A 26838-nucleotide genomic window follows, 5' to 3' on the forward strand; every position below is an offset into this window, starting at 1 on the left:
CTGACACCTCCCTCCCCTTCCTGGACCTCTCCATCTCCATTAATGACGACCGACTTGACACCGACATATTTTACAAACCCACAGCTCCCTGGATTACACCTCTTCCCACCCTACCTCTTGGAAAAATGCCATCCTGTATTCCCAATTCCTCCACCTCTGCCGTATCTGCTCCCAGGAGGACCAGTTCCACCACAGAACACACCAGATGGTCTCCTTCTTTAGAGACCGCAATTTCCCTTCCCACGTGGTTAAAGATGCCCTCCAACGCATCTCGTCCACATCCCGCACCTCTGCCCTCAGACCCCACCCCTCCAACCGTAACAAGGACAGAACGCCCCTGGTGCTCACCTTCCACCCTACAAACCTTCGCATAAACCAAATCATCCGCCGACATTTCCGCCACCTCCAAACAGACCCCACCACCAGGGATATATTTCCCTCCCCACCCCTTTCCACCTTCTGCAAAGACCGTTCCCTCCGTGACTACCTGGTCAGGTCCACGCCCCCCTACGACCCACCCTCCCACCCTGGCATTTTCCCCTGCCACCGCAGGAACTGTAAAACCTGTGCCCACACCTCCTCCCTCACCTCTATCCAAGGCCCTAAAGGAGCCTTCCAGATCCATCAAAGTTTTACCTGCACATCCACTAATATCGTTTATTGTATCCGTTGCTCCCGATGCAGTCTCCTCTACATTGGGGAGACTGGGCGCCTCCTAGCAGAGCGCTTTAGGGAACATCTCCGAGATACCTGCACCAATCAACCACACCGCCCCGTGGCCCAACATTTCAACTCCCCTTCCCACTCTGCCGAGGACATGGAGGTCCTGGGCCTCCTTCACCGCCGCTCCCTCACCACCAGACGCCTGGAGGAAGAACGCCTCATCTTCTGCCTCGGAACACTTCAACCCCAGGGCATCAATGTGGACTTCAACAGTTTCCTCATTTCCCTTTCCCCCACCTCATCCTAGTTCCAAACTTCCAGCTCAGCACTGTCCCCATGACTTGTCCGGACTTGTCCTACCTGCCTAGCTCCTTTTCCACCTATCCACTCCACCCTCTCCTCCCTGACCTATCACCTTCATCCCCTCCCCCACTCACCTATGGTACACTACGCTACTATCTCCCCACCCCCACCCTCCGCCCGGGCGGTGATCTTTGCCGGAGTAGATTATAAACCCGGGCGGTGATATTTGCCGGAGTAGATTATAAACCTGGGCGGTGATCGTTGCCGGAGTAGATTATAAACCCGGGCGGTGATCTTTGCCGGAGTAGATTATAAACCCAGGCGATGATCTTTGCCGGAGTAGATTATAAACCCAGGCAGTGATCTTTGCCGGAGTAGATTATAAACCCGGGCGGTGATCTTTGCCGGAGTAGATTATAAACCCAGGCGATGATCTTTGCCGGAGTAGATTATAAACCCGGGCAGTGATCTTTGCCGGTGTAGATTATAAACCTGGGCGGTGATCTTTGCCGGAGTAGATTATAAACCCGGGCGGTGATCTTTGCCAGAGTAGATTATAAACCCGGGCGATGATCTTTGCCGGAGTAGATTATAAACCCGGGCGATGATCTTTGCCGGTGTAGATTATAAACCCGGGCGGTGATCTGTGCCGGAGTAGATTATAAACCCGGGCGGTGATCTTTGCCGGAGTAGATTATAAACCCGGGCGGTGATCTGTGCCGGAGTAGATTATAAACCCGGGCGGTGATCTTTGCCGGTGTAGATTATAAACCCGGGCGATGATCTTTGCCGGTGTAGATTATAAACCCGGGCGATGATCTTTGCCGGAGTAGATTATAAACCCGGGCGGTGATCTTTGCCAGAGTAGATTATAAACCCGGGCGATGATCTTTGCCGGAGTAGATTATAAACCCGGGCGATGATCTTTGCCGGTGTAGATTATAAACCCGGGCGGTGATCTGTGCCGGAGTAGATTATAAACCCGGGCGGTGATCTTTGCCGGTGTAGATTATAAACCCGGGCGATGATCTTTGCCGGTGTAGATTATAAACCCGGGCGATGATCTTTGCCGGAGTAGATTATAAACCCGGGCGGTGATCTTTGCCAGAGTAGATTATAAACCCGGGCGATGATCTTTGCCGGAGTAGATTATAAACCCGGGCGATGATCTTTGCCGGTGTAGATTATAAACCCGGGCGGTGATCTGTGCCGGAGTAGATTATAAACCCGGGCGGTGATCTTTGCCGGAGTAGATTATAAACCCGGGCGGTGATCTTTGCCGGAGTAGATTATAAACCCGGGCGATGATCTTTGCCGGTGTAGATTATAAACCCGGGCGATGATCTTTGCCGGAGTAGATTATAAACCCGGGCGGTGATCTTTGCCGGTGTAGATTATAAACCCGGGCGATGATATTTGCCGGAGTCGATTATAAACCCGGGCGGTGATCTTTGCTGGTGTAGATTATAAACCCGGGCGATGATCTTTGCCGGAGTAGATTATAAACCCGGGCGATGATATTTGCCGGAGTAGATTATAAACCCGGGCGATGATATTTGCCGGAGTAGATTATAAACCCGGGCGGTGATATTTGCCGGAGTAGATTATAAACCCGGGCGGTGATCTTTGCCGGTGTAGATAATAAACCCGGGCGGTGATCTTTGCCGGAGTAGATTATAAACCCGGGCGGTGATCTTTGCCGGAGTAGATTATAAACTCGGGCGGTGATCTTTGCCAGAGTAGATTATAAACCCGGGCGGTGATCTTTGCCGGAGTAGATTATAAACCCGGGCGATGAACTTTGCCGGAGAAGATTATAAACCCGGGCGGTGATCTTTGCCGGTGTAGATTATAAACCCGGGCGATGATCTTTGCCGGTGTAGATTATAAACCCGGGCGGAGATCTTTGCCGGTGTAGATTATAAACCCGGGCGGTGATCTTTGCCGGAGTAGATTATAAACCCGGGCGGTGATCTGTGCCGGAGTAGATTATAAACCCGGGCGGTGATCTTTGCCGGAGTAGATTATAAACCCGGGCGGTGATCTGTGCCGGAGTAGATTATAAACCCGGGCGGTGATCTTTGCCGGAGTAGATTATAAACCCGGGCGGTGATCTTTGCCGGTGTAGATTATAAACCCGGGCGGTGATCTTTGCCGGTGTAGATTATAAACCCGGGCGGTGATCTTTGCCGGTGTAGATTATAAACCCGGGCGGTGATCTTTGCCGGTGTAGATTATAAACCCGGGCGGTGATCTTTGCCGGTGTAGATTATAAACCCGGGCGGTGATCTTTGCCGGAGTAGATTATAAACCCGGGCGGTGATCTTTGCCGGTGTAGATTATAAACCCGGGCGGTGATCTTTGCCGGTATAGATTATAAACCCGGGCGGTGATCTTTGCCGGAGTAGATTATAAACCCGGGCGGTGATCTTTGCCGGTGTAGATTATAAACCCGGGCGGTGATCTTTGCCGGTATAGATTATAAACCCGGGCGGTGATCTTTGCCGGTGTAGATTATAAACCCAGGCGGTGATCTTTGCCGGAGTAGATTATAAACCCGGGCGGTGATTTTTGCCGGTGTAGATTATAAACCCGGGCGGTGATCTTTGCCGGAGTAGATTATAAACCCGGGCAATGATATTTGCCGGAGTAGATTATAAACCCGGGCGGTGATCTTTGCCGGTATAGATTATAAACCCGGGCGGTGATCTTTGCCGGAGTAGATTATAAACCCGGGCGGTGATCTTTGCCGGTGTAGATTATAAACCCGGGCGGTGATCTTTGCCGGTATAGATTATAAACCCGGGCGGTGATCTTTGCCGGTGTAGATTATAAACCCAGGCGGTGATCTTTGCCGGAGTAGATTATAAACCCGGGCGGTGATTTTTGCCGGTGTAGATTATAAACCCGGGCGGTGATCTTTGCCGGAGTAGATTATAAACCCGGGCAATGATATTTGCCGGAGTAGATTATAAACCCGGGCGGTGATCTTTGCTGGAGTAGATTATAAACCCGGGCGGTGATCTTTGCCGGTGTAGATTATAAACCCGGGCGGTGATCTGTGCCTGTGTAGATTATAAACCCGGGCGGTGATCTTTGCCGGAGTAGATTATAAACCCGGGCGGTGATATTTGTCGGAGTAGATTATAAACCCGGGCGGTGATCTTTGCCGGAGTAGATTATAAACCCGGGCGGTGATCTTTGCCGGTGTAGATTATAAATCCGGGCAATGATATTTGCCGGAGTAGATTATAAACCCAGGCAGTGATCTTTGCCGGAGTAGATTATAAACCCGGGCGGTGATATTTGCCGGAGTAGATTATAAACCCGGGCGGTGATCTTTGCTGGTGTAGATTATAAACCCGGGCGGTGATCTTTGCCGGAGTAGATTATAAACCCGGGCGATGATATTTGCCGGAGTAGATTATAAACCCGAGCGGTGATCTTTGCCGGAGTAAATTATAAATCCAGGCGGTGATCTTTGCCGGAGTAGATTATAAACCCGAGCGGTGATCTTTACCGGAGTAGATTATAAACCCGGGCGGTGATCTTTGCCGGAGTAGATTATAAATCCGGGCGGTGATCTGTGCCGGAGTAGATTATAAACCCGGGCGGTGATCTTTGCCGGTGTAGATTATAAACCCAGGCGGTGATCTTTGCCGGTATAGATTATAAACCCGGGCGGTGATCTTTGCCGGAGTAAATTATAAACCCGGGCGGTGATCTTTGCCGGTGTAGATTATAAACCCGGGCGGTGATCTTTGCCGGAGTAGATTATAAACCCGGGCGGTGATCTTTGCCGGAGTAGATTATAAACCCGGGCGGTGTTCTTTGCCGGAGTAGATTATAAACCCGGGCGGTGATCTTTGCCGGAGTAGATTATAAACCCGGGCGGTGTTCTTTGCCGGTGTAGATTATAAACCCGGGCGGTGTTCTTTGCCGGAGTAGATTATAAACCCGGGCGGTGATCTTTGCCGGAGTAGATTATAAACCCGGGCGGTGATCTATGAGTCGTCATTGTCTACAGGTTTAGTACCTGAGGACTGGAGGATTGCAAATGTTGTGCCCTTGATCAAGGAGGGCAGGAGGGATGACCAGGTAATTATAGACCAGTGAGCCTTACTTCTGTTGTAGGAAAGGTTTTGGAAAGAATTATAAGAGATAAGATTTATAATCATCTAGCAAGCAACAATTTGAATTCAGATTGTTAACATGGTATCGTCAAGGGCAGGTCATGTCTCACATACCTCATTGAGTTTTTTGAGAAGGTGACCAAGCATGTAGATGAGGGTAGGGCAGTTGACGTGGTATACATGGACTTCAGTAAAGCCTTTGATAAGGTTCCACATGGTAGGCTGTTGGAGAAAATGCAGAGGCATGGGATTGAGGGTGATTGAGCAGTTTGGATTAGAAACTGGCTTTCTGAAAGGAGGCAGCGAGTGGTGGTTGATGGAAAATATTCAGCCTGGAGTCCGGTTACTAGTGGTGTGCCACAAGGGTCTGTTTTGGGACCACTGCTGTTTGTCATTTTTATAAATGACTTAGACGCAGGCATAACATAGGTGGATGGATTAGTAAATTCGCAGACGACGCTAAAGTCGGTGCAGTAGTGGTCAGTGTGGAAGAATGTTTACAGGTTGCAGGGGGACTTGGATAAACTGCAGAATCGGGCTGAGAGGTGGCAAATGGAGTTCAATGCAGCTAAATGTGAGGTGATGCACTTTGGGAAGAATAACAGGAAGGCAGAGTACTGGGTCGATGGAAAGATTCTTGGTAGTGTGGATGTGCAGAGGGATCTTGGAGTCCCATGTACATAGATCCCTGAAAGTTGCCACCCAGGTGGGTAGTGCTGTTAAGGCGACATACAGTGTGTTAGGTTTCATTGGTAGAGGGATTGAGTTCCGGAGCCACAATATCATGCTGCAACTATACAAAACGCTGGTGCGGCCACACTTGGAATATTGTGTACAGTTCTGGTCCCCATATTTCAGGAAGGGTGTGAGAGCATTGGAAAAGGTGCAGAGGAGATTTACCAGGATGTTGCCTGGTCTGGAGGGAAGGTCTTATGAGGAAAGGCTGAGGGACTTGGGTCTGTTCTCATTGGAGAGAAGAAGGTTAAGGGGGGATTTGATAGAGACATACAAGATGGTCAGGGGATTAGATAGGGGAGACAGTGAGAGTCTTTTTCCCAGGATGATGACGTCAGCTTGTACAAGGGGACATAACTACAAACTGAGGGGTGATAGATTTAAGACAGATGTCAGAGGCAGGTTCTTTACTCAGAGAGTGGTAAGGGGGTGGAATGCCCTGCCTGCTAATGTAGTCAACTCAGCCACATTAGGGAGATTTAAACAATCCTTAGATAAGCACATGGATGATGGTGGGATAGTATAGGTGGACGAGCTGAGAATAGTTCACAGGTCGGCGCAGCATCGAGGGCCGAAGGGCCTGTTGTGTGCTGGATTGTTCTATGGTCTATGATCTAGATCCAATCTTCAGGTACTGCTTGTCCAAACAGCCTGCCCATGTGGGTTCAGTTACTCGTTCACAATACTCAGAATTGCTTTCCAACACTTTGTTTGTTCTCATTTCAGTCCACAATTTTAAAAATCCCTACAGTAAAAGATATCTTCAGATTCTTGAGAAAATGCCACTTCAAAAATGCATCCTGTTCCGAAATACCTGATGTACAAATAACAAAACACAAGGCTTGTATCCATCTCTTCGTCCCCCACCCTGTACAACCCTATCCAATATTTCAGCTTTTTAAAAATTATTCATGGGCACCATTGCCTGGGCCCAGCATTTATTACCCCGTCCCTAGTTGCCCCCTTGGGAAGGTGGGGGTGGGGTGAGCTGCCGTCTATGTGCTGTGGGTAGGGAGGGAATCCCAGGATTCGGACCCAGTGACACTGAAGGAACAGTGAGATATTTCTGCATTCATTTCTATTTCTCTAATTTCTCAAAACCACAGAGTCACACAGCTTAGAAATAGACCCTTAAGTGCAACCAGTCCATGCCAACCATGTTGGCAAACTGGTCCCACCTCACCTGCTCCTACCCCATCTCCCTCCGAACCTTTAGAACATAGAACATAGAACATAGAAAAATACAGCGCAGTACAGGCCCTTCGGCCCTCGATGTTGCGCCGACCAAATCCTACCTAACCTACACTAGCCCAATAACCTCCATATGCCTATCCAATGCCCGCTTAAATGACCATAAAGAGGGAGAGTTCACCACTGATACTGGCAGGGCATTCCATGAACTCACAACCTGCTGCGTAAAGAATCTACCCCTAACATCTGTCCTATACCTACCACCCCTTAATTTAAAGCTGTGTCCCCTAGTAACAGCTGACTCCATTAGCGGTAAAAGGTTCTCACTGTCAACCCTATCTAAACCCCTAACCATCTTGTACACCTCTATCAAATCTCCCCGAAACCTTCTTTTCTCCAATGAGAACAGCCCCAAGTGCCTCAGCCTTTCATCATACGATCTTCCTACCATGCCAGGCAACATCCTGGTAAACCTCCTCTGCACTCGTTCCAATGCCTCCACGTCCTTCCTATAGTATGGCGACCAAAACTGCACACAATACTCCAGATGAGGCCGCACCAGAGTCTTATACAACTGCAACATGACCTCAGGACTCCGGAACTCAATTCCTCTACCAATAAAGCCCAGTACACCATATGCCTTCCTCACAGCACGATTTACCTGGGTGGCAACTTTCAGAGATCTGTGTACATGGACACCAAGATCCCTCTGCTCATCCACACTACCAAGTAGCCTACCATTAGCCCAGTAATCCATCTTCTTGTTACTCCTACCAAAGTGAATGACTTCACACTTAGCTACATTGAATTCCATCTGCCACCTTTCTGCCCAGCTCTGCAACTTATCTATATCCCGCTGTAACCTGCCACATCCTACCTCACTGTCCACTTTCCCATACATAGTTAAAAATCACACCACACCAGGTTAGAGTCCAACAGGTTTCATGGGAGTCTAACCCAGTGTTGTGTCATTTTTAGCTTTGTGTATCCCAGTCCAACACCGGCACCTCCAAATCTTTCCTATTCGTGTATTTATCCAAATGTATTTGAAATATTGTGACTGCAGTAGCCTCCACTGCTTCCTCTGAAAGCTCATTCTCCACACAAACCACTCTCTGTGTCTAAATAAATACCCCTCGTCCTTTGTAAATCTTCCTCCTCTCATTCAATGACTGAAACAAGAGACCCCCATCAGAATAGTCTCTTATCCTGACTCTGTTTAATGAAGACCAGTGGATTAGAACATAGAACATAGAACATAGAAGGATACAGCGCAGTACAGGCCCTTCGGCCCTCGATGTTGCGCCGACCGAGTCCTACCTAACCTATACTAGCCCAATAACTTCCAAATGCCTATCCAATGCCCGCTTAAATGAACATAAAGAAGGAGAGTTCACCACTGATACGGCAGGGCATTCCATGAACTCACAACCCGCTGTGTGAAGAATCTACCCCTAACATCTGTCCTATACCTACCACCCCTTAATTAGGATCACTGTAAGTTTGTGTTTCCTTGTTACTGAGTCTGACAGAGACTGCAAAGTCTTGAAAAACCAACAACAATCCCAACGTCCCTTTTCCCACCATCCACTCCTACTCCAGATCCTGGTTTAGTTCCTTAGAGAAGTTCCCCACGGGATTCTCTATTCCCAATTCCTCATCCTGGAACAAGACAGCACCCAGCCCCACAGCACCAGCACCGGTCACTGTTTGGAAAGGTCAGGGGTGACCGACACTGGCCCAGTTATTCAGGTTGGCATCGCTTCCCAAAGGCTGCTGGGAAATCTGCTGTCCTAATTTTTATTTCTTGTTTAAAGTACGGTGAACACACTGAAATCACACACACACAAATATCCGATATAACCCACACATTCCTAAACCTCTCATGATTTCTTGCTTATTTCTAAGAATTCATTATTCACCACCATGCCGATTTATACATCATTTGTGAATTTACTGGTCAATCCTCCTGCACGTGAGTCATCTCTATAGAGTCATGGAGATGTACAGCATGGAAACAGACCCTTCGGTCCAACCCGTCCATGCTGACCAGATATCCCAACCCAATCTAGTCCCACCTGCCAGCACCCGGCCCATATCCCTCCAAACCCTTCCTATTCATATCCCCATCCAAATGCCTTTTAAATGTTGTAATTGTATCAGCCTCCACCACATCCTCTGACAGCTCATTCCATATACGTACCACCCTCTGCATGAAAAAGTTGCCCCTTAGGTCTCTTTTATATCTTTCCCCTCTCACCCTAAACCTATGCCCTCTAGTTCTGGACTCCCCAACCCCAGGGAAAAGACTTTGTCTATTTACCCTATCCATGCCCCTCATAATTTTGTAAACCTCTATAAGGTCACCCCTCAGCCTCCGACGCTCCAGGGAAAACAGCCCCAGCCTGTTCAGCCTCTCCCTGTAGCTCAGATCCTCCAACCCTGGCAACATCCTTGTAAATCTTTTCTGAACCCTTTCAAGTTTCACAACATCTTTCCGATAGGAAGGAGACCAGAATTGCATGCAATATTCCAGCAGTGGCCTAACCAATGTCCTGTACAGCCGCAACATGACCCCCCAACTCTATATAAACCACAAACAGTGAGGGCCCCAGTACTGAACCCTGTGGGACCCCTCTGGATACAGGGTTTCTAGTCACAAAAACAGCCCTTCACCATCACCCTGTGCTTCCCACTGCCCAGCCAAGTCTGGATCCAATTAGCCACATTTCCTTATATCCTATGGGCTCTTACTTTCACTATCAATTACCCGTGTTTATCAAATGCCTTGCTGAAGTCTAAGTCTACATCAAAACCACTCCCTTCAGCCACATGTCCGTCAGGTTGGGCAGACGTGACCTCCCCTTAATAAATCTGTATTGACTGTTCGTGATTAATCCCTGCCTCCCCAAATGCAGATTAATTCTGTCCCTCAGAATTGCTTCCTCTTGTTTCCCACGACTCAGGTGAGATAGATTCGCCTTTAGATTCCAGGTTTATCCTTGGTTTATTCTTGAATAACAGTCCCACATTAGCTGTCCCCCAGCCCTCTGGCACCTCCCCTGGGGACAGAGAGGAATTGAGAGTGATTCCCAAGGTCCCGCTAATACCCCCCTTTCTCCCTCAACAGCTTGGGGCACATTACATCCGGCCCAGGTAGGACAGCGAAACCAGGAAAGTACCGGTCAGTCTGCCTGACCTGAGTGACCCCCTCCCCTGGGACAGTGACCCCCCTCCCTCTCTGGGACAGTGACCCCCCCTCCCTCTCTGGGACAGTGACCACCCCTCCCCTGGGACAGTGACACCCCTCCCTCTGGGACAGTGACCCCCCTCCCTCTCTGGGACAGTGACACCCCTCCCTCTGGGACAGTGACCCCCCTCCCTCTCTGGGACAGTGACCCCCCTCCCTCTGGGACAGTGACCCCCCCTCCCTCTCTGGGACAGTGACCACCCCTCCCCGGGACAGTGACCCCCCTCCCTCTGGGACAGTGACTCCCCCCCACTCTCTGGGACAGTGACCACCCTCCCCTGGGACAGTGACCCCCCTCCCTCTGGGACAGTGACCCCCCCTCCCTCTCTGGGACAGTGACCCCCCCTCCCTCTGGGACAGTGACCCCCCCTCCCTCTCTGGGACAGTGACCACCCCTCCCCTGGGACAGTGACCATCCCTCCCCTGGGACAGTGACCCCCCTCCCTCTGGGACAGTGACCACCCTCCCCCTCTGGGACAGTGACCCCCCCCTCCCCCTCTGGGACAGTGACAGTGGCCACCCCCCTCACGGGGACAGTTGGAGTAGCCATGTTGTGACCCCGAGGTCAGTGTTGATTGCTCTGCCTCTGTGTGTGTGTGTCTTTCAGATCTGGATGAACCTCTCCTGACGGTCCACCGGAGTGTGAGTGATGTCCGAGGGGAGAATTATTACCGGGAGCGAACTGTCCATCTCCGCTGTACCGTCAACTCCAACCCTCCTGCACATTTCACCTGGAAACGGGGACAAGACACCATCACACAGAAACAAGACGAGGGGGTCGATATATATGAACCCCTTTACACACAGGTCAGTGACAACGGTGCCCACCCCCTCAGCGCTGACCCTCCGACAGTGCCCACTCCCTCAGCACTGACCCTCCGACAGTGCCCACTCCCTCAGCACTGACCCTCCGACAGTGCCCACTCCCTCAGCGCTGACCCTCCGACAGTGCCCACTCCCTCAGCACTGACCCTCCGACAGTGCCCACTCCCTCAGCACTGACCCTCCGACAGTGCCCACTCCCTCAGCGCTGACCCTCCGACAGTGCCCACCCTCTCAGCACTGACCCTCCGACAGTGCCCACTCCCTCAGCACTGACCCTCCGACAGTGCCCACTCCCTCAGCACTGACCCTCCGAAAGTGCCCACTCCCTCAGCACTGACCCTCTGACAGTGCCCACTCCCTCAGCACTGACCCTCCGACAGTGCCCACTCCCTCAGCACTGACCCTCCGACAGTGCCCACTCCCTCAGCGCTGACCCTCCGACAGTGCCCATTCCCTCAGTACTGATCCTCCGACAGTGCCCACTCCCTCAGCGCTGACCCTCCGACAGTGCCCACTCCCTCAGCACTGACTCTCCGACAGTGCCCACCCCCTCAGCACTGACCCTCCGACAGTGCCCACTCCCTCAGCACTGACCCTCCGACAGTGCCCACCCCCTCAGCACTGACCCTCCGACAGTGCCCACTCCCTCAGCACTGACCCTCCGACAGTGCCCACTCCCTCAGCACTGACCCTCCGACAGTGCCCACCCCCTCAGCGCTGACCCTCCGACAGTGCCCACTCTCTCAGTACTGACCCTCCGACAGTGCCCACTCCCTCAGCACTGACCCTCCGATAGTGCGGCACTCCCTCAGCACTGACCCTCCGACAGTGCGCACTCCCTCAGTACTGACGCTCCGACAGTGCGGCACTCCCTCAGCGCTGACCCTCCGATAGTGCGGCACACCCTCAGCACTGACTCCCCCGACAGTGCCCACTCCCTCAGCACTGACCCTCCATCAGTGCCCACTCCCTCAGCACTGACCCTCCGATAGTGCAGCACACCCTCAGCACTGACCCTCCGACAGTGCGGCCCTCCCTCAGCACTGACCCTCTGACAGTCCGGCATTCCCTCAGCACTGACCCTCCGACAGTGCGGCCCTCCCTCAGTACTGACCCTCTGACAGTGCGGCACTCCCTCAGCACTGACCCTCCGACAGTGCGGCACTCCCTCAGTACTGACCCTGTGACAGTGCGGCACTCCCCTCAGCACTGACCCTCCGACAGTGCGGCACTCCCTCAGTACTGACCCTGTGACAGTGCGGCACTCCCTCAGCACTGACCCTCCGATAGTGCGGCACACCCTCAGCACTGACTCCCCCGACAGTGCCCACTCTCTCAGCACTGACCCTCCAACAGTGCCCACTCCCTCAGCACTGACCCTCCGATAGTGCGGCACACCCTCAGCACTGACCCTCCGACAGTGCGGCCCTTCCTCAGCACTGACCCTCCGACAGTCCGGCATTCCCTCAGCACTGGCCCTCCGACAGTGCGGCCCTCCCTCAGTACTGACCCTCTGACAGTGCGGCACTCCCTCAGCACTGACCCTCCGACAGTGCGGCACTCCCTCAGTACTGACCCTCCGACAGTGCGGCACTCCCTCAGCACTGACCCTCCGACAGTGCGGCTCTCCCTCAGTACTGACCCTGTGACAGTGCGGCACTCCCTCAGCACTGACCCTCCGACAGTGCGGCACTCCCTCAGCACTGACCCTCCGACAGTGCGGCTCTCCCTCAGTACTGACCCTGTGACAGTGCGGCACTCCCTCAGCACTGACCCTCCGACAGTGCGGCGCACCCTCAGCACTGACCCTCCGACAGTGCGACACTCCCTCAGCACTGACCCTCCGACAGTGCCCACTCCCTCAGCACTGACCCTCCGACAGTGCCCACTCCCTCAGCACTGACCCTCCGACAGTGCCCACCCTCTCAGCACTGACCCTCCGACAGTGCCCACCCCCTCAGCGCTGACCCTCCGACAGTGCCCACTCCCTCAGCACTGACCCTCCGACAGTGCCCACCCTCTCAGCACTGACCCTCCGACAGTGCCCACTCCCTCAGCGCTGACCCTCCGACAGTGCGGCACTCCCTCAGCGCTGACCCTCCGATAGTGCGGCACTCCCTCAGCACTGACCCTCCGACAGTGCGGCACTCCCTCAGCACTGACCCTCCGACAGTGCCCACTCCCTCAGCACTGACCCTCCGACAGTGCCCACTCCCTCAGCACTGACCCTCCGACAGTGCCCACTCCCTCAGCACTGACCCTCCGACAGTGCCCACTCCCTCAGCGCTGACCCTCCGACAGTGCCCATTCCCTCAGTGCTGACCCTCCGACAGTGCCCACTCCCTCAGCGCTGACCCTCCGACAGTGCCTACCCCCTCAGCGCTGACCCTCCGACAGTGCCCACCCCCTCAGCGCTGACCCTCCGACAGTGCCCACCCCCTCAGCGCTGACCCTCCGACAGTGCCCACTCCCTCAGCGCTGACCCTCCGACAGTGCCCACTCCCTCAGCGCTGACCCTCCGACAGTGCCCACTCTCTCAGTACTGACCCTCCAACAGTGCCCACTCCCTCAGCACTGACCCTCCAACAGTGCCCACTCCCTCAGCACTGACCCTCCGATAGTGCGGCACACCCTCAGCACTGACCCTCCGACAGTGCGGCCCTCCCTCAGCACTGACCCTCCGACAGTCCGGCATTCCCTCAGCACTGACCCTCCGACAGTGCGGCCCTCCCTCAGTACTGACCCTCTGACAGTGCGGCACTCCCTCAGCACTGACCCTCCGACAGTGCGGCACTCCCTCAGTACTGACCCTGTGACAGTGCGGCACTCCCTCAGCACTGACCCTCCGATAGTGCGGCACACCCTCAGCACTGACTCCCCCGACAGTGCCCACTCTCTCAGCACTGACCCTCCAACAGTGCCCACTCCCTCAGCACTGACCCTCCGATAGTGCGGCACACCCTCAGCACTGACCCTCCGACAGTGCGGCCCTCCCTCAGCACTGACCCTCCGACAGTCCGGCATTCCCTCAGCACTGACCCTCCGACAGTGCGGCCCTCCCTCAGTACTGACCCTCTGACAGTGCGGCACTCCCTCAGTACTGACCCTCCGACAGTGCGGCTCTCCCTCAGTACTGACCCTGTGACAGTGCGGCACTCCCTCAGCACTGACCCTCCGACAGTGCGGTACTCCCTCAGCACTGACCCTCCGACAGTGCCCACTCCCTCAGCACTGACCCTCCGATAGTGCGGCACACCCTCAGCACTGACCCTCCGACAGTGCGGCCCTTCCTCAGCACTGACCCTCCGACAGTCCGGCATTCCCTCAGCACTGGCCCTCCGACAGTGCGGCCCTCCCTCAGTACTGACCCTCTGACAGTGCGGCACTCCCTCAGCACTGACCCTCCGACAGTGCGGCACTCCCTCAGCACTGACCCTCCGACAGTGCGGCACTCCCTCAGCACTGACCCTCCGACAGTGCGGCACTCCCTCAGCACTGACCCTCCGACAGTGCGGCACTCCCTCAGCACTGACCCTCCGACAGTGCGGCACTCCCTCAGCACTGACCCTCTGACAGTCCGGCATTCCCTCAGCACTGACCCAGTGAGAGTGCGGCACTCCCTCAGCACTGACCCAGTGAGAGTGCGGCACTCCCTCAGCACTGACCCAGTGAGAGTGCTGCATTCCCGTCTGGAAGGAGTTGGCAGGATGGAATGGGTGGCTGAGTTGGATGATCAGCCAGGATTGTATTGAAAAGCGGGCCCAGGTGGAAGGGCTGAATGGCCTCCAGCTCCCCTATTCTCCATGTGTGCGAGTGTGTGCCTTGTGTGTTGACCTGAGCACTTCCATTTCTCAATGTGAGAGTAGGGAAGGCCGCAGTCCCTGTCCGATACCTGGGTCACGTCTTGATGACCTGTGAAACAGTGTGTTTTCTCTCAGTGCTGTTCCCCCCATCAACAGAAACCCCCCCCCCCCCCACTGATCCCATTCCCCCTGGTGTGTGCCCACTGACCTGCGTGTGGGTGTTGATCCTGATCCTTCCGTTGGAGTTGATATCAAACCCATCTCTCAGTATCTCCCCCTGACCTTTATCAGGCCATGTTTGTCCCAGTAACTGTGATTGTGAATCCTGAAACTGAAATGAGGTCAAAATTCCCATTTGAAGAGTTTATTTCCCTCCCAGGGAGAGACCAAAATCCTCAAGCTGAAGGATCTGAGGCCCCAGGATTATGCCAACTTCAGCTGCTTGGTGTCAGTGAGAAATGTCTGCGGGATCCCCGATAAAGCCACCTCCTTCATGTTGAAGAACACCACAGGTCAGTGCTATATTCACACACACCCACCCACACCCACCCCTCCAACACCCGGGTCACTCTGTCACCCCCAGCACCAGGTTCACATCGCCGAATAATCCGAGAGAGGCAGAATGTGAGAGTGGGATACTGTGACGATAGAGGGAGAGTGAAATACACAGCTGGCTTGGAAGAGATCAAGGGAGGTACCGAGAGAGACAGAGAGAGAGACAGACAGTGATTGACAGGAGAGAGAGGGAGAGAGAGAGACAGGACAGAGGGAGAGAGCGAGAGACAGAGAGAGAGAGAGAGAGAGAGAGAGACAGAGAGAGACTCGGAAAAGTGGAACTGCTGCAGGCCAGTGGATTTGATGTCGAGCTTTGAGAATCAAAGAGACAATGTGGACATGGTCAGGAAGGTCAGTGTGGATTTATTCACATAAAAGGAAGAAAGGGAGGCTGGCCTGGTGGCTCAGTGGTTAGCACTGCTGCCTCACAGTTTCAGGGACCCAGGTTCAATTCCAGATTCAACATCCAGAGGAGGAAGTGCTGGATGTCTTGTAACGGTTAGAGGTGGGTACATCCCCAGGCCCTGATCAGGTGTACCCGAGAACTCTGTGGGAAGCTAGAGAAGTGATTGCTGGGCCTCTTGCTGAGATATTTGTATCATCGATAGTCACAGGTGAGGTGCCGGAAGACTGGAGGTTGGCAAATGTGGTGCCACTGTTTAAGAAGGGTGGTAAGGACAAGCCAGGGAACTATAGACCAAGTGAGCCTGACCTCGGTGGTGGGCAAGTTGTTGGAGGGAATCCTGAGGGACAGGATGTACATGTATTTGGAAACGAAAATGTGTTGCTGGAAAAGCACAGCAGGTCAGGCAGCATCCAAGGAGCAGGAGATTCGACGTTTTGGGCATAAGCCCTTCATCAGGAATGAGGAAAGTGTGTCCATCAGGCTAAGATAAAAGGTAGGGAGGAGGGACTAGGGGGAGGGGCGATGGAGATGTGATAGGTGGAAGGAGGTCAAGGTGAGGGTGATAGGCCGGAGTGGGGTGGGGGCGGAGAGGTCAGGAAGAAGATTGCAGGTTAGGAGGGCGGTGCTGAGTTCGAGGGATTTGACTGAGACAAGGTGGGGGGAGGGGAAATGAGGAAACTGGAGAAATCTGAATTCATCCCTTGTGGTTGGAGGGCTCCTAGGCAGAAGATGAGGCGCTCCTCCTCCAGCCGTCGTGTTGTTATGGTCTGGCGATGGAGGAGGCCAAGGACCTGCATGTCCTTGGTGGAATGGGAGGGGGAGTTAAAGTGTTGAGCCACGGGGTGGTTGGGTTGGTTGGTCCGGGCGTCCCAGAGGTGCTCTCTGAAGCGTTCCGCAAGTAGGCGGCCCGTCTCCCCAATATAGAGGAGGCCACATCGGGTGCAGTGGATGCAATAGATGATGTGTGTGGAGGTGCAGGTGAACTTGTGGCAGATATGGAAGGGGCCGAGCAGAGAAGTGAGGGGGGAGGTGTGGGCGCAAGTCTTTCTCCTCATGTATTTGGAAAGGCAAGGACTGATTCGGGATCGTCAACATGGCTTTGTGCGTGGGAAATCATGTCTCACAAACTTGATTGAGTTTTTTGAAGAAGTAACAAAGAGGATTGATGAGGGCAGAGCAGTAGATGTGATCTATATGGACTTCAGTAAGGCGTTCGACAAGGTTCCCCATGGGAGACTGATTAACAAGGTCAGATCTCACGGAATACAGGGAGAACTAGCCATTTGGATACAGAACTGGCTCAAAGGTAGAAGACAGAGGGTGGTGGTGGAGGGTTGTTTTTCAGACTGGAGGCCTGTGACCAGTGGAGTGCCACAAGGATCAGTGCTGGGTTCTCTACTTTTTGTCATTTACATAAATGATTTGGATGTGAGCCTAAGAGGTACATTAGTAAGTTTGCAGGTGACACCAAAATTGGAGGTGCAGTGGACAGCGAAGAGGGTTCCCTCAGATTACAACAGGATCTGGACCAGATGGGCCAATGGGCTGAGAAGTGGCAGATGGAGCTTAATTCAGATAAATGCAAGGTGCTGCATTTTGGGAAAGCCAATCTTAGCAGGACTTATACACTTAATGGTAAGGTCCTAGGGAGTGTTGCTGAATAAAGAGACCTTGGAGTGCAGGTTCATAGCTGCTTGAAAGTGGAGTCGCAGGTAGATAGGATAGTGAAGAAGGTGGTTGGTATGCTTTCCTTTATTGGTCAGAGTATTGAGTACAGGAGTTGGGAGGTCATGTTGTGGCTGTACAAAATTATAAGGGGCATGGATAGGAAAGGTAGACAAAGTCTTTTCCCTGGGGTCGGGGAATCCAGAACTAGAGGGCATAGGTTTAGGGTGAGAGGGGAACGATTTAAAAGAGACCTAAGGTGCAACATTTTCACGCTGAGGATGGTACGTGTATGGAATGAGCTGCCAGAGGAAGTGGTGGAGGCTGGTACAATTGCAACATTTAAGAGGCATTTGGATGGGTATATGAATAGCTGAAAATGTGTTGCTGGTTAAAGCACAGCAGGTTAGGCAGCATCTCAGGAATAGGGAATTCGACGTTTCGAGTTCCACCTATCCCACCTCCATCGCCCCTCCCCCTAGTCCCTCCTCCCTACCTTTTATCTTAACCTGCTTGGCTACTCTCTCTCATTCCTGATGAAGGGCTTATGCTCGAAACGTCGAATTCTCTATTCCTGAGATGCTGCCTGGCCTGCTGTGCTTTGACCAGCAACACATTTGCAGCTGTGATCTCCAGCATCTGCAGACCTCACTTTTTACCCGAAGATTTTAACCTACTGCGAATCCTCTTACAAGGATGCCTTCCTTGAAGAAGCTCTCTTCCTCCCTCTACAAGGATTTCAGTGAGTCTCTCTCTCACTGCACCCCCCAGGTCATCTCCTCTGCACAGAAACTCTTCAGATCTCCTTCCTGACCTCTCCGCCCCCACCCCACTCCGGCCTATCACCCTCACATTGACCTCCTTCCACCTATCCCACCTCCATCGCCCCTCCCCCAAGTCCCTCCTCCCTACCTTTTATCTTAGCCTGCTTGTAAGGGCTTATGCTCGAAACGTCGAATTCTCTATTCCTGAGATGCTGCCTAACCTGCTGTGCTTTGACCAGCAACACATTTGCAGCTGTGATCTCCAGCATCTGCAGACCTCATTTTTTACTGGGTATATGAATAGTAAGGGTTTGGAGGGATATGGGCCGGGTGCTGGCAGGTGGGACTGGATTGGGTTGGGATATCTGGTCGGCATGGACGGGTTGGATCGAAGGGTCGGTTTCCATGCTGTACATCTCTACGACTCTATGACTGTGTGGAGTTTGCACATTGTCTCCGTGTCTCCATGGGATTCCTCCAGTGCTCCGGTTTCCTCCCACAGTACAGGGTGGATTCACCGTGCCCCTAGTGTTCAGGGGTGTGTGGGTTAGGGTGGATTGGCCGTGTCCCTAGTGTTCAGGGGTGTGTGGGTTAGGGTGGATTGGCCGTGCCCCTAGTGTTCAGGGGTGTGTGGGTTAGGGTGGATTGGCCGTGCCCCTAGTGTTCAGGGGTGTGTGGGTTAGGGTGGATTGGCCGTGTCCCTAGTGTTCAGGGGTGTGTGTGTGTGTGTGAGTGTGGGGTGTGTGTGTTAGGGTGGATTCACCGTGCCCCTAGTGTTCAGGGGTGTGTGGGTTAGGGTGGATTGGCCGTGTCCCTAGTGTTCAGGGGTGTGTGGGTTAGGGTGGATTGGCCGTGCCCCTAGTGTTCAGGGGTGTGTGGGTTAGGGTGGATTGGCCGTGCCCCTAGTGTTCAGGGGTGTGTGGGTTAGGGTGGATTGGCCGTGTCCCTAGTGTTCAGGGGTGTGTGTGTTAGGGTGGATTCACCGTGCCCCTAGTGTTCAGGGGTGTGTGGGTTAGGGTGGATTGGCCGTGTCCCTAGTGTTCAGGGGTGTGTGGGTTAGGGTGGATTGGCCGTGCCCCTAGTGTTCAGGGGTGTGTGGGTTAGGGTGGATTGGCCGTGCCCCTAGTGTTCAGGGGTGTGTGGGTTAGGGTGGATTGGCCGTGTCCCTAGTGTTCAGGGGTGTGTGGGTTAGGGTGGATTGGCCGTGTCCCTAGTGTTCAGGGGTGTGTGGGTTAGAGTGGATTGGCCGTGTCCCTAGTGTTCAGGGGTGTGTAGGTTAGGGTGGATTAGCCGTGCCCCTAGTGTTCAGGGGTGTGTGGGTTAGGGTGGATTGGCCGTGTCCCTAGTGTTCAGGGGTGTGTGGGTTAGGGTGGATTGGCCGTGTCCCTAGTGTTCAGGGGTGTGTAGGTTAGGGTGGATTGGCCGTGTCCCTAGTGTTCAGGGGTGTGTGGGTTAGTGTGGATTGGCCGTGTCCCTAGTGTTCAGGGGTGTGTAGGTTAGGGTGGATTGGCCGTGCCCCTAGTGTTCAGGGGTGTGTGGGTTAGGGTGGATTGGCCGTGTCCCTAGTGTTCAGGGGTGTGTAGGTTAGGGTGGATTGGCCGTGTCCCTAGTGTTCAGGGGTGTGTGGGTTAGTGTGGATTGGCCGTGTCCCTAGTGTTCAGGGGTGTGTGGGTTAGGGTGGATTGGCCGTGTCCCTAGTGTTCAGGGGTGTGTGGGTTAGGGTGGATTGGCCGTGCCCCTAATGTTCAGGGGTGTGTGGGTTAGGGTGGATTGGCCGTGTCCCTAGTGTTCAGGGATGTGTGGGTTAGGGTGGATTGGCCGTGTCCCTAGTGTTCAGGGGTGTGTAGGTTAGGGTGGATTGGCCGTGTCCCTAGTGTTCAGGGGTGTGTGGGTTAGTGTGGATTGGCCGTGTCCCTAGTGTTCAGGGTGTGTAGGTTAGGGTGGATTGGCCGTGTCCCTAGTGTTCAGGGGTGTGTGGGTTAGGGTGGATTGGCCGTGTCCCTAGTGTTCAGGGGTGTGTGGGTTAGTGTGGATTGGCCGTGTCCCTAGTGTTCAGGGGTGTGTAGGTTAGGGTGGATTGGCCGTGCCCTAGTGTTCAGGGGTGTGTGGGTTAGGGTGGATTGGCCGTGTCCCTAGTGTTCAGGGGTGTGTAGGTTAGGGTGGATTGGCCGTGTCCCTAGTGTTCAGGGGTGTGTGGGTTAGTGTGGATTGGCCGTGTCCCTAGTGTTCAGGGGTGTGTAGGTTAGGGTGGATTGGCCGTGTCCCTAGTGTTCAGGGGTGTGTGGGTTAGGGTGGATTGGCCGTGCCCCTAATGTTCAGGGGTGTGTGGGTTAGGGTGGATTGGCCGTGTCCCTAGTGTTCAGGGATGTGTGGGTTAGGGTGGATTGGCCGTGTCCCTAGTGTTCAGGGGTGTGTAGGTTAGGGTGGATTGGCCGTGTCCCTAGTGTTCAGGGGTGTGTGGGTTAGTGTGGATTGGCCGTGTCCCTAGTGTTCAGGGGTGTGTAGGTTAGGGTGGATTGGCCGTGTCCCTAGTGTTCAGGGGTGTGTAGGTTAGGGTGGATTGGCCGTGTCCCTAGTGTTCAGGGGTGTGTGGGTTAGTGTGGATTGGCCGTGTCCCTAGTGTTCAGGGGTGTGTAGGTTAGGGTGGATTGGCCGTGTCCCTAGTGTTCAGGGGTGTGTAGGTTAGGGTGGATTGGCCGTGTCCCTAGTGTTCAGGGGTGTGTGAGTTAGTGTGGATTGGCCGTGTCCCTAGTGTTCAGGGGTGTGTAGGTTAGGGTGGATTGGCCGTGTCCCTAGTGTTCAGGGGTGTGTGGGTTAGTGTGGATTGGCCGTGTCCCTAGTGTTCAGGGGTGTGTAGGTTAGGGTGGATTGGCCGTGTCCCTAGTGTTCAGGGGTGTGTGGGTTAGGGTGGATTGGCCGTGCCCCTAGTGTTCAGGGGTGTGTGGGTTAGGGTAGATTGGCCGTGCCCCTAGTGTTCAGGGGTGTGTGGGTTAGGGTGGATTGGCCGTGTCCCTAGTGTTCAGGGGTGTGTGGGTTAGGGTGGATTGGCCGTGCCCTAGTGTTCAGGGGTGTGTGGGTTAGGGTGGATTGGCCGTGCCCCTAGTGTTCAGGGGTGTGTGGGTTAGGGTGGATTGGCCGTGTCCCTAGTGTTCAGGGGTGTGTAGGTTAGGGTGGATTGGCCGTGTCCCTAGTGTTCAGGGGTGTGTAGGTTAGGGTGGATTGGTCGTGTCCCTAGTGTTCAGGGGTGTGTGGGTTAGGGTGGATTGGCCGTGCCCCTAGTGTTCAGGGGTGTGTGGGTTAGGGTGGATTGGCCGTGCCCCTAGTGTTCAGGGGTGTGTGGGTTAGGGTGGATTGGCCGTGTCCCTAGTGTTCAGGGGTGTGTAGGTTAGGGTGGATTGGCCGTGTCCCTAGTGTTCAGGGGTGTGTGGGTTAGTGTGGATTGGCCGTGTCCCTAGTGTTCAGGGGTGTGTAGGTTAGGGTGGATTGGCCGTGTCCCTAGTGTTCAGGGGTGTGTGGGTTAGGGTGGATTGGCCGTGCCCCTAATGTTCAGGGGTGTGTGGGTTAGGGTGGATTGGCCGTGTCCCTAGTGTTCAGGGATGTGTGGGTTAGGGTGGATTGGCCGTGTCCCTAGTGTTCAGGGGTGTGTAGGTTAGGGTGGATTGGCCGTGTCCCTAGTGTTCAGGGGTGTGTGGGTTAGTGTGGATTGGCCGTGTCCCTAGTGTTCAGGGGTGTGTAGGTTAGGGTGGATTGGCCGTGTCCCTAGTGTTCAGGGGTGTGTGGGTTAGGGTGGATTGGCCGTGTCCCTAGTGTTCAGGGGTGTGTGGGTTAGTGTGGATTGGCCGTGTCCCTAGTGTTCAGGGGTGTGTAGGTTAGGGTGGATTGGCCGTGCCCCTAGTGTTCAGGGGTGTGTGGGTTAGGGTGGATTGGCCGTGTCCCTAGTGTTCAGGGGTGTGTAGGTTAGGGTGGATTGGCCGTGTCCCTAGTGTTCAGGGGTGTGTGGGTTAGTGTGGATTGGCCGTGTCCCTAGTGTTCAGGGGTGTGTAGGTTAGGGTGGATTGGCCGTGTCCCTAGTGTTCAGGGGTGTGTGGGTTAGGGTGGATTGGCCGTGCCCCTAATGTTCAGGGGTGTGTGGGTTAGGGTGGATTGGCCGTGTCCCTAGTGTTCAGGGATGTGTGGGTTAGGGTGGATTGGCCGTGTCCCTAGTGTTCAGGGGTGTGTAGGTTAGGGTGGATTGGCCGTGTCCCTAGTGTTCAGGGGTGTGTGGGTTAGTGTGGATTGGCCGTGTCCCTAGTGTTCAGGGGTGTGTAGGTTAGGGTGGATTGGCCGTGTCCCTAGTGTTCAGGGGTGTGTGGGTTAGTGTGGATTGGCCGTGTCCCTAGTGTTCAGGGGTGTGTAGGTTAGGGTGGATTGGCCGTGTCCCTAGTGTTCAGGGGTGTGTAGGTTAGGGTGGATTGGCCGTGTCCCTAGTGTTCAGGGGTGTGTGAGTTAGTGTGGATTGGCCGTGTCCCTAGTGTTCAGGGGTGTGTAGGTTAGGGTGGATTGGCCGTGTCCCTAGTGTTCAGGGGTGTGTGGGTTAGTGTGGATTGGCCGTGTCCCTAGTGTTCAGGGGTGTGTAGGTTAGGGTGGATTGGCCGTGTCCCTAGTGTTCAGGGGTGTGTGGGTTAGGGTGGATTGGCCGTGCCCCTAGTGTTCAGGGGTGTGTGGGTTAGGGTAGATTGGCCGTGCCCCTAGTGTTCAGGGGTGTGTGGGTTAGGGTGGATTGGCCGTGTCCCTAGTGTTCAGGGGTGTGTGGGTTAGGGTGGATTGGCCGTGCCCTAGTGTTCAGGGGTGTGTGGGTTAGGGTGGATTGGCCGTGCCCCTAGTGTTCAGGGGTGTGTGGGTTAGGGTGGATTGGCCGTGTCCCTAGTGTTCAGGGGTGTGTAGGTTAGGGTGGATTGGCCGTGTCCCTAGTGTTCAGGGGTGTGTAGGTTAGGGTGGATTGGTCGTGTCCCTAGTGTTCAGGGGTGTGTGGGTTAGGGTGGATTGGCCGTGCCCCTAGTGTTCAGGGGTGTGTGGGTTAGGGTGGATTGGCCGTGCCCCTAGTGTTCAGGGGTGTGTGGGTTAGGGTGGATTAGCCGTGCCCCTAGTGTTCAGGGGTGTGTAGGTTAGGGTGGATTGGCCGTGTCCCTAGTGTTCAGGGGTGTGTGGGTTAGGGTGGATTGGCCGTGTCCCTAGTGTTCAGGGGTGTGTAGGTTAGGGTGGATTGGCAGTGCCCCTAGTGTTCAGGGGTTTGTAGGTTAGGGTGGATTGGCCGTGTCCCTAGTGTTCAGGGGTGTGTAGGTTAGGGTGGATTGGCCGTGTCCCTAGTGTTCAGGGGTGTGTGGGTTAGGGTGGATTGGCCGTGCCCCTAGTGTTCAGGGATGTGTAGGTTAGGGTGGATTGGCCGTGTCCCTAGTGTTCAGGGGTGTGTAGGTTAGGGTGGATTGGCCGTGTCCCTAGTGTTCAGGGGTGTGTGGGTTAGGGTGGATTGGCCGTGTCCCTAGTGTTCAGGGGTGTGTAGGTTAGGGTGGATTGGCCGTGTCCCTAGTGTTCAGGGGTGTGTGGGTTAGGGTGGATTGGCCGTGTCCCTAGTGTTCAGGGGTGTGTGGGTTAGGGTGGATTGGCCGTGCCCCTAGTGTTCAGGGGTGTGTGGGTTAGGGTAGATTGGCCGTGCCCCTAGTGTTCAGGGGTGTGTGGGTTAGGGTGGATTGGCCGTGTCCCTAGTGTTCAGGGGTGTGTGGGTTAGGGTGGATTGGCCGTGCCCTAGTGTTCAGGGGTGTGTGGGTTAGGGTGGATTGGCCGTGCCCCTAGTGTTCAGGGGTGTGTGGGTTAGGGTGGATTGGCCGTGCCCCTAGTGTTCAGGGGTGTGTGGGTTAGGGTGGATTGGCCGTGCCCCTAGTGTTCAGGGGTGTGTGGGTTAGGGTGGATTGGCCGTGTCCCTAGTGTTCAGGGGTGTGTGGGTTAGGGTGGATTGGCCGTGCCCCTAGTGTTCAGGGGTGTGTGGGTTAGGGTGGATTAGCCGTGCCCCTAGTGTTCAGGGGTGTGTGGGTTAGGGTGGATTGGCCGTGTCCCTAGTGTTCAGGGGTGTGTGGGTTAGGGTGGATTGGCCGTGTCCCTAGTGTTCAGGGGTGTGTAGGTTAGGGTGGATTGGCAGTGCCCCTAGTGTTCAGGGGTGTGTAGGTTAGGGTGGATTGGCCGTGTCCCTAGTGTTCAGGGGTGTGTGGGTTAGGGTGGATTGGCCGTGTCCCTAGTGTTCAGGGGTGTGTGGGTTAGGGTGGATTGGCCGTGCCCCTAATGTTCAGGGGTGTGTGGGTTAGGGTGGATTGGCCGTGTCCCTAGTGTTCAGGGATGTGTGGGTTAGGGTGGATTGGCCGTGTCCCTAGTGTTCAGGGGTGTGTAGGTTAGGGTGGATTGGCCGTGTCCCTAGTGTTCAGGGGTGTGTGGGTTAGTGTGGATTGGCCGTGTCCCTAGTGTTCAGGGGTGTGTAGGTTAGGGTGGATTGGCCGTGTCCCTAGTGTTCAGGGGTGTGTGGGTTAGTGTGGATTGGCCGTGTCCCTAGTGTTCAGGGGTGTGTAGGTTAGGGTGGATTGGCCGTGTCCCTAGTGTTCAGGGGTGTGTGGGTTAGGGTGGATTGGCCGTGTCCCTAGTGTTCAGGGGTGTGTAGGTTAGGGTGGATTGGCAGTGCCCCTAGTGTTCAGGGGTGTGTAGGTTAGGGTGGATTGGCCGTGTCCCTAGTGTTCAGGGGTGTGTAGGTTAGGGTGGATTGGCCGTGTCCCTAGTGTTCAGGGGTGTGTGGGTTAGGGTGGATTGGCCGTGTCCCTAGTGTTTAGAGGTGTGTAGGTTAGGGTGGATTGGCCGTGCCCCTAATGTTCAGGGGTGTGTGGGTTAGGGTGGATTGGCCGTGTCCCTAGTGTTCAGGGATGTGTGGGTTAGGGTGGATTGGCCGTGTCCCTAGTGTTCAGGGATGTGAGGGTTAGGGTGGATTGGCCGTGTCCCTAGTGTTCAGGGGTGTGTAGGTTAGGGTGGATTGGCCGTGTCCCTAGTGTTCAGGGGTGTGTGGGTTAGGGTGGATTGGCCGTGTCCCTAGTGTTCAGGGGTGTGTGGGTTAGGGTGGATTGGCCGTGCCCCTAGTGTTCAGGGGTGTGTGGGTTAGGGTGGATTGGCCGTGTCCCTAGTGTTCAGGGGTGTGTGGGTTAGGGTGGATTGGCCGTGTCCCTAGTGTTGAGGGGTGTGTGGGTTAGGGTGGATTGGCCGTGTCCCTAGTGTTCAGGGGTGTGTGGGTTAGGGTGGATTGGCCGTGTCCCTAGTGTTGAGGGGTGTGTAGGTTAGGGTGGATTGGCCGTGCCCCTAGTGTTCAGGGGTGTGTCGGTTAGTGTGGATTGGCCGTGTCCCTAGTGTTCAGGGGTGTGTGGGTTAGGGTGGATTGGCCGTGTCCCTTGTGTTCAGGGGTGTGTAGGTTAGGGTGGATTGGCCGTGTCCCTAGTGTTCAGGGGTGTGTGGGTTAGGGTGGATTAGCCGTGTCCCTAGTGTTCAGGGGTGTGTAGGTTAGGGTGGATTGGCCGTGCCCCTAGTGTTCAGGGGTGTGTGGGTTAGGGTAGATTGGCCGTGTCCCTCGTGTTCAGGGGTGTGTAGGTTAGGGTGGATTGTCCGTGTCCCTAGTGTTCAGGGGTGTGTAGGTTAGGGTGGATTTGCCGTGCCCCTAGTGTTCAGGGATGTGTAGGTTAGGGTGGATTGGCCGTGCCCCTAGTGTTCAGGGGTGTGTGGGTTAGGGTGGATTGGCCGTGTCCCTAGTGTTCAGGGGTGTGTAGGTTAGGGTGGATTGGCCGTGTCCCTAGTGTTCAGGGGTGTGTGGGTTAGGGTGGATTGGCCGTGTCCCTAGTGTTCAGGGGTGTGTGGGTTAGGGTGGATTGGCCGTGCCCCTAGTGTTCAGGGATGTGTGGGTTAGTGTGGATTGGCCGTGTCCCTAGTGTTCAGGGGTGTGTTGGTTAGTGTGGATTGGCCGTGCCCCTAGTGTTCAGGGGTGTGTGGGTTAGGATGGATTGGCCGTGTCCCTAGTGTTCAGGGGTGTGTGGGTTAGTGTGGATTGGCCGTGTCCCTAGTGTTCAGGGGTGTGTAGGTTAGGGTGGATTGGCCGTGTCCCTAGTGTTCAGGGGTGTGTAGGTTAGGGTGGATTGGCCGTGTCCCTAGTGTTCAGGGGTGTGTAGGTTAGGGTGGATTGGCCGTGTCCCTAGTGTTCAGGGGTGTGTGGGTTAGGGTGGATTGGCCGTGCCCCTAGTGTTCAGGGATGTGTAGGTTAGGGTGGATTGGCCGTGTCCCTAGTGTTCAGGGGTGTGTGGGTTAGGGTGGATTGGCCGTGTCCCTAGTGTTCAGGGTGTGGGTGAGTGTGTGTGGGGGATGTGTGTGGGTGTGGGTGTGTGTGTGTGTGTTTGGGGTGTGTGTGTGTGTTTGGGGTGTGTGAGTGTGTGTGGGGGGGTGTGAGTGTGTGGGGGGGTGTGAGTGTGTGTGGGTGTGGGGGTGTGTGTGTGTG

The 26838-nt window shown here is 54.7% G+C and overlaps 1 protein-coding gene across 1 annotated transcript in view; it reads left to right on the plus strand.

The window, feature by feature from the left end:
• Positions 1–26838, plus strand: part of LOC132830400 (MAM domain-containing glycosylphosphatidylinositol anchor protein 1-like) — a 243115-nt gene that overhangs the window by 198630 nt on the left and 17647 nt on the right. Inside the window, exons 4-5 of the mRNA XM_060848071.1 lie at positions 10883–11082; positions 15283–15415. Coding sequence (XP_060704054.1) covers positions 10883–11082; positions 15283–15415 — 333 coding nt within the window. The remainder of the gene's footprint in view (positions 1–10882; positions 11083–15282; positions 15416–26838) is intronic.

Source organism: Hemiscyllium ocellatum, chromosome 3 (genome assembly GCF_020745735.1).
Source record: "Hemiscyllium ocellatum isolate sHemOce1 chromosome 3, sHemOce1.pat.X.cur, whole genome shotgun sequence".
Classification (NCBI taxonomy): Eukaryota; Metazoa; Chordata; class Chondrichthyes; order Orectolobiformes; family Hemiscylliidae; genus Hemiscyllium; species Hemiscyllium ocellatum.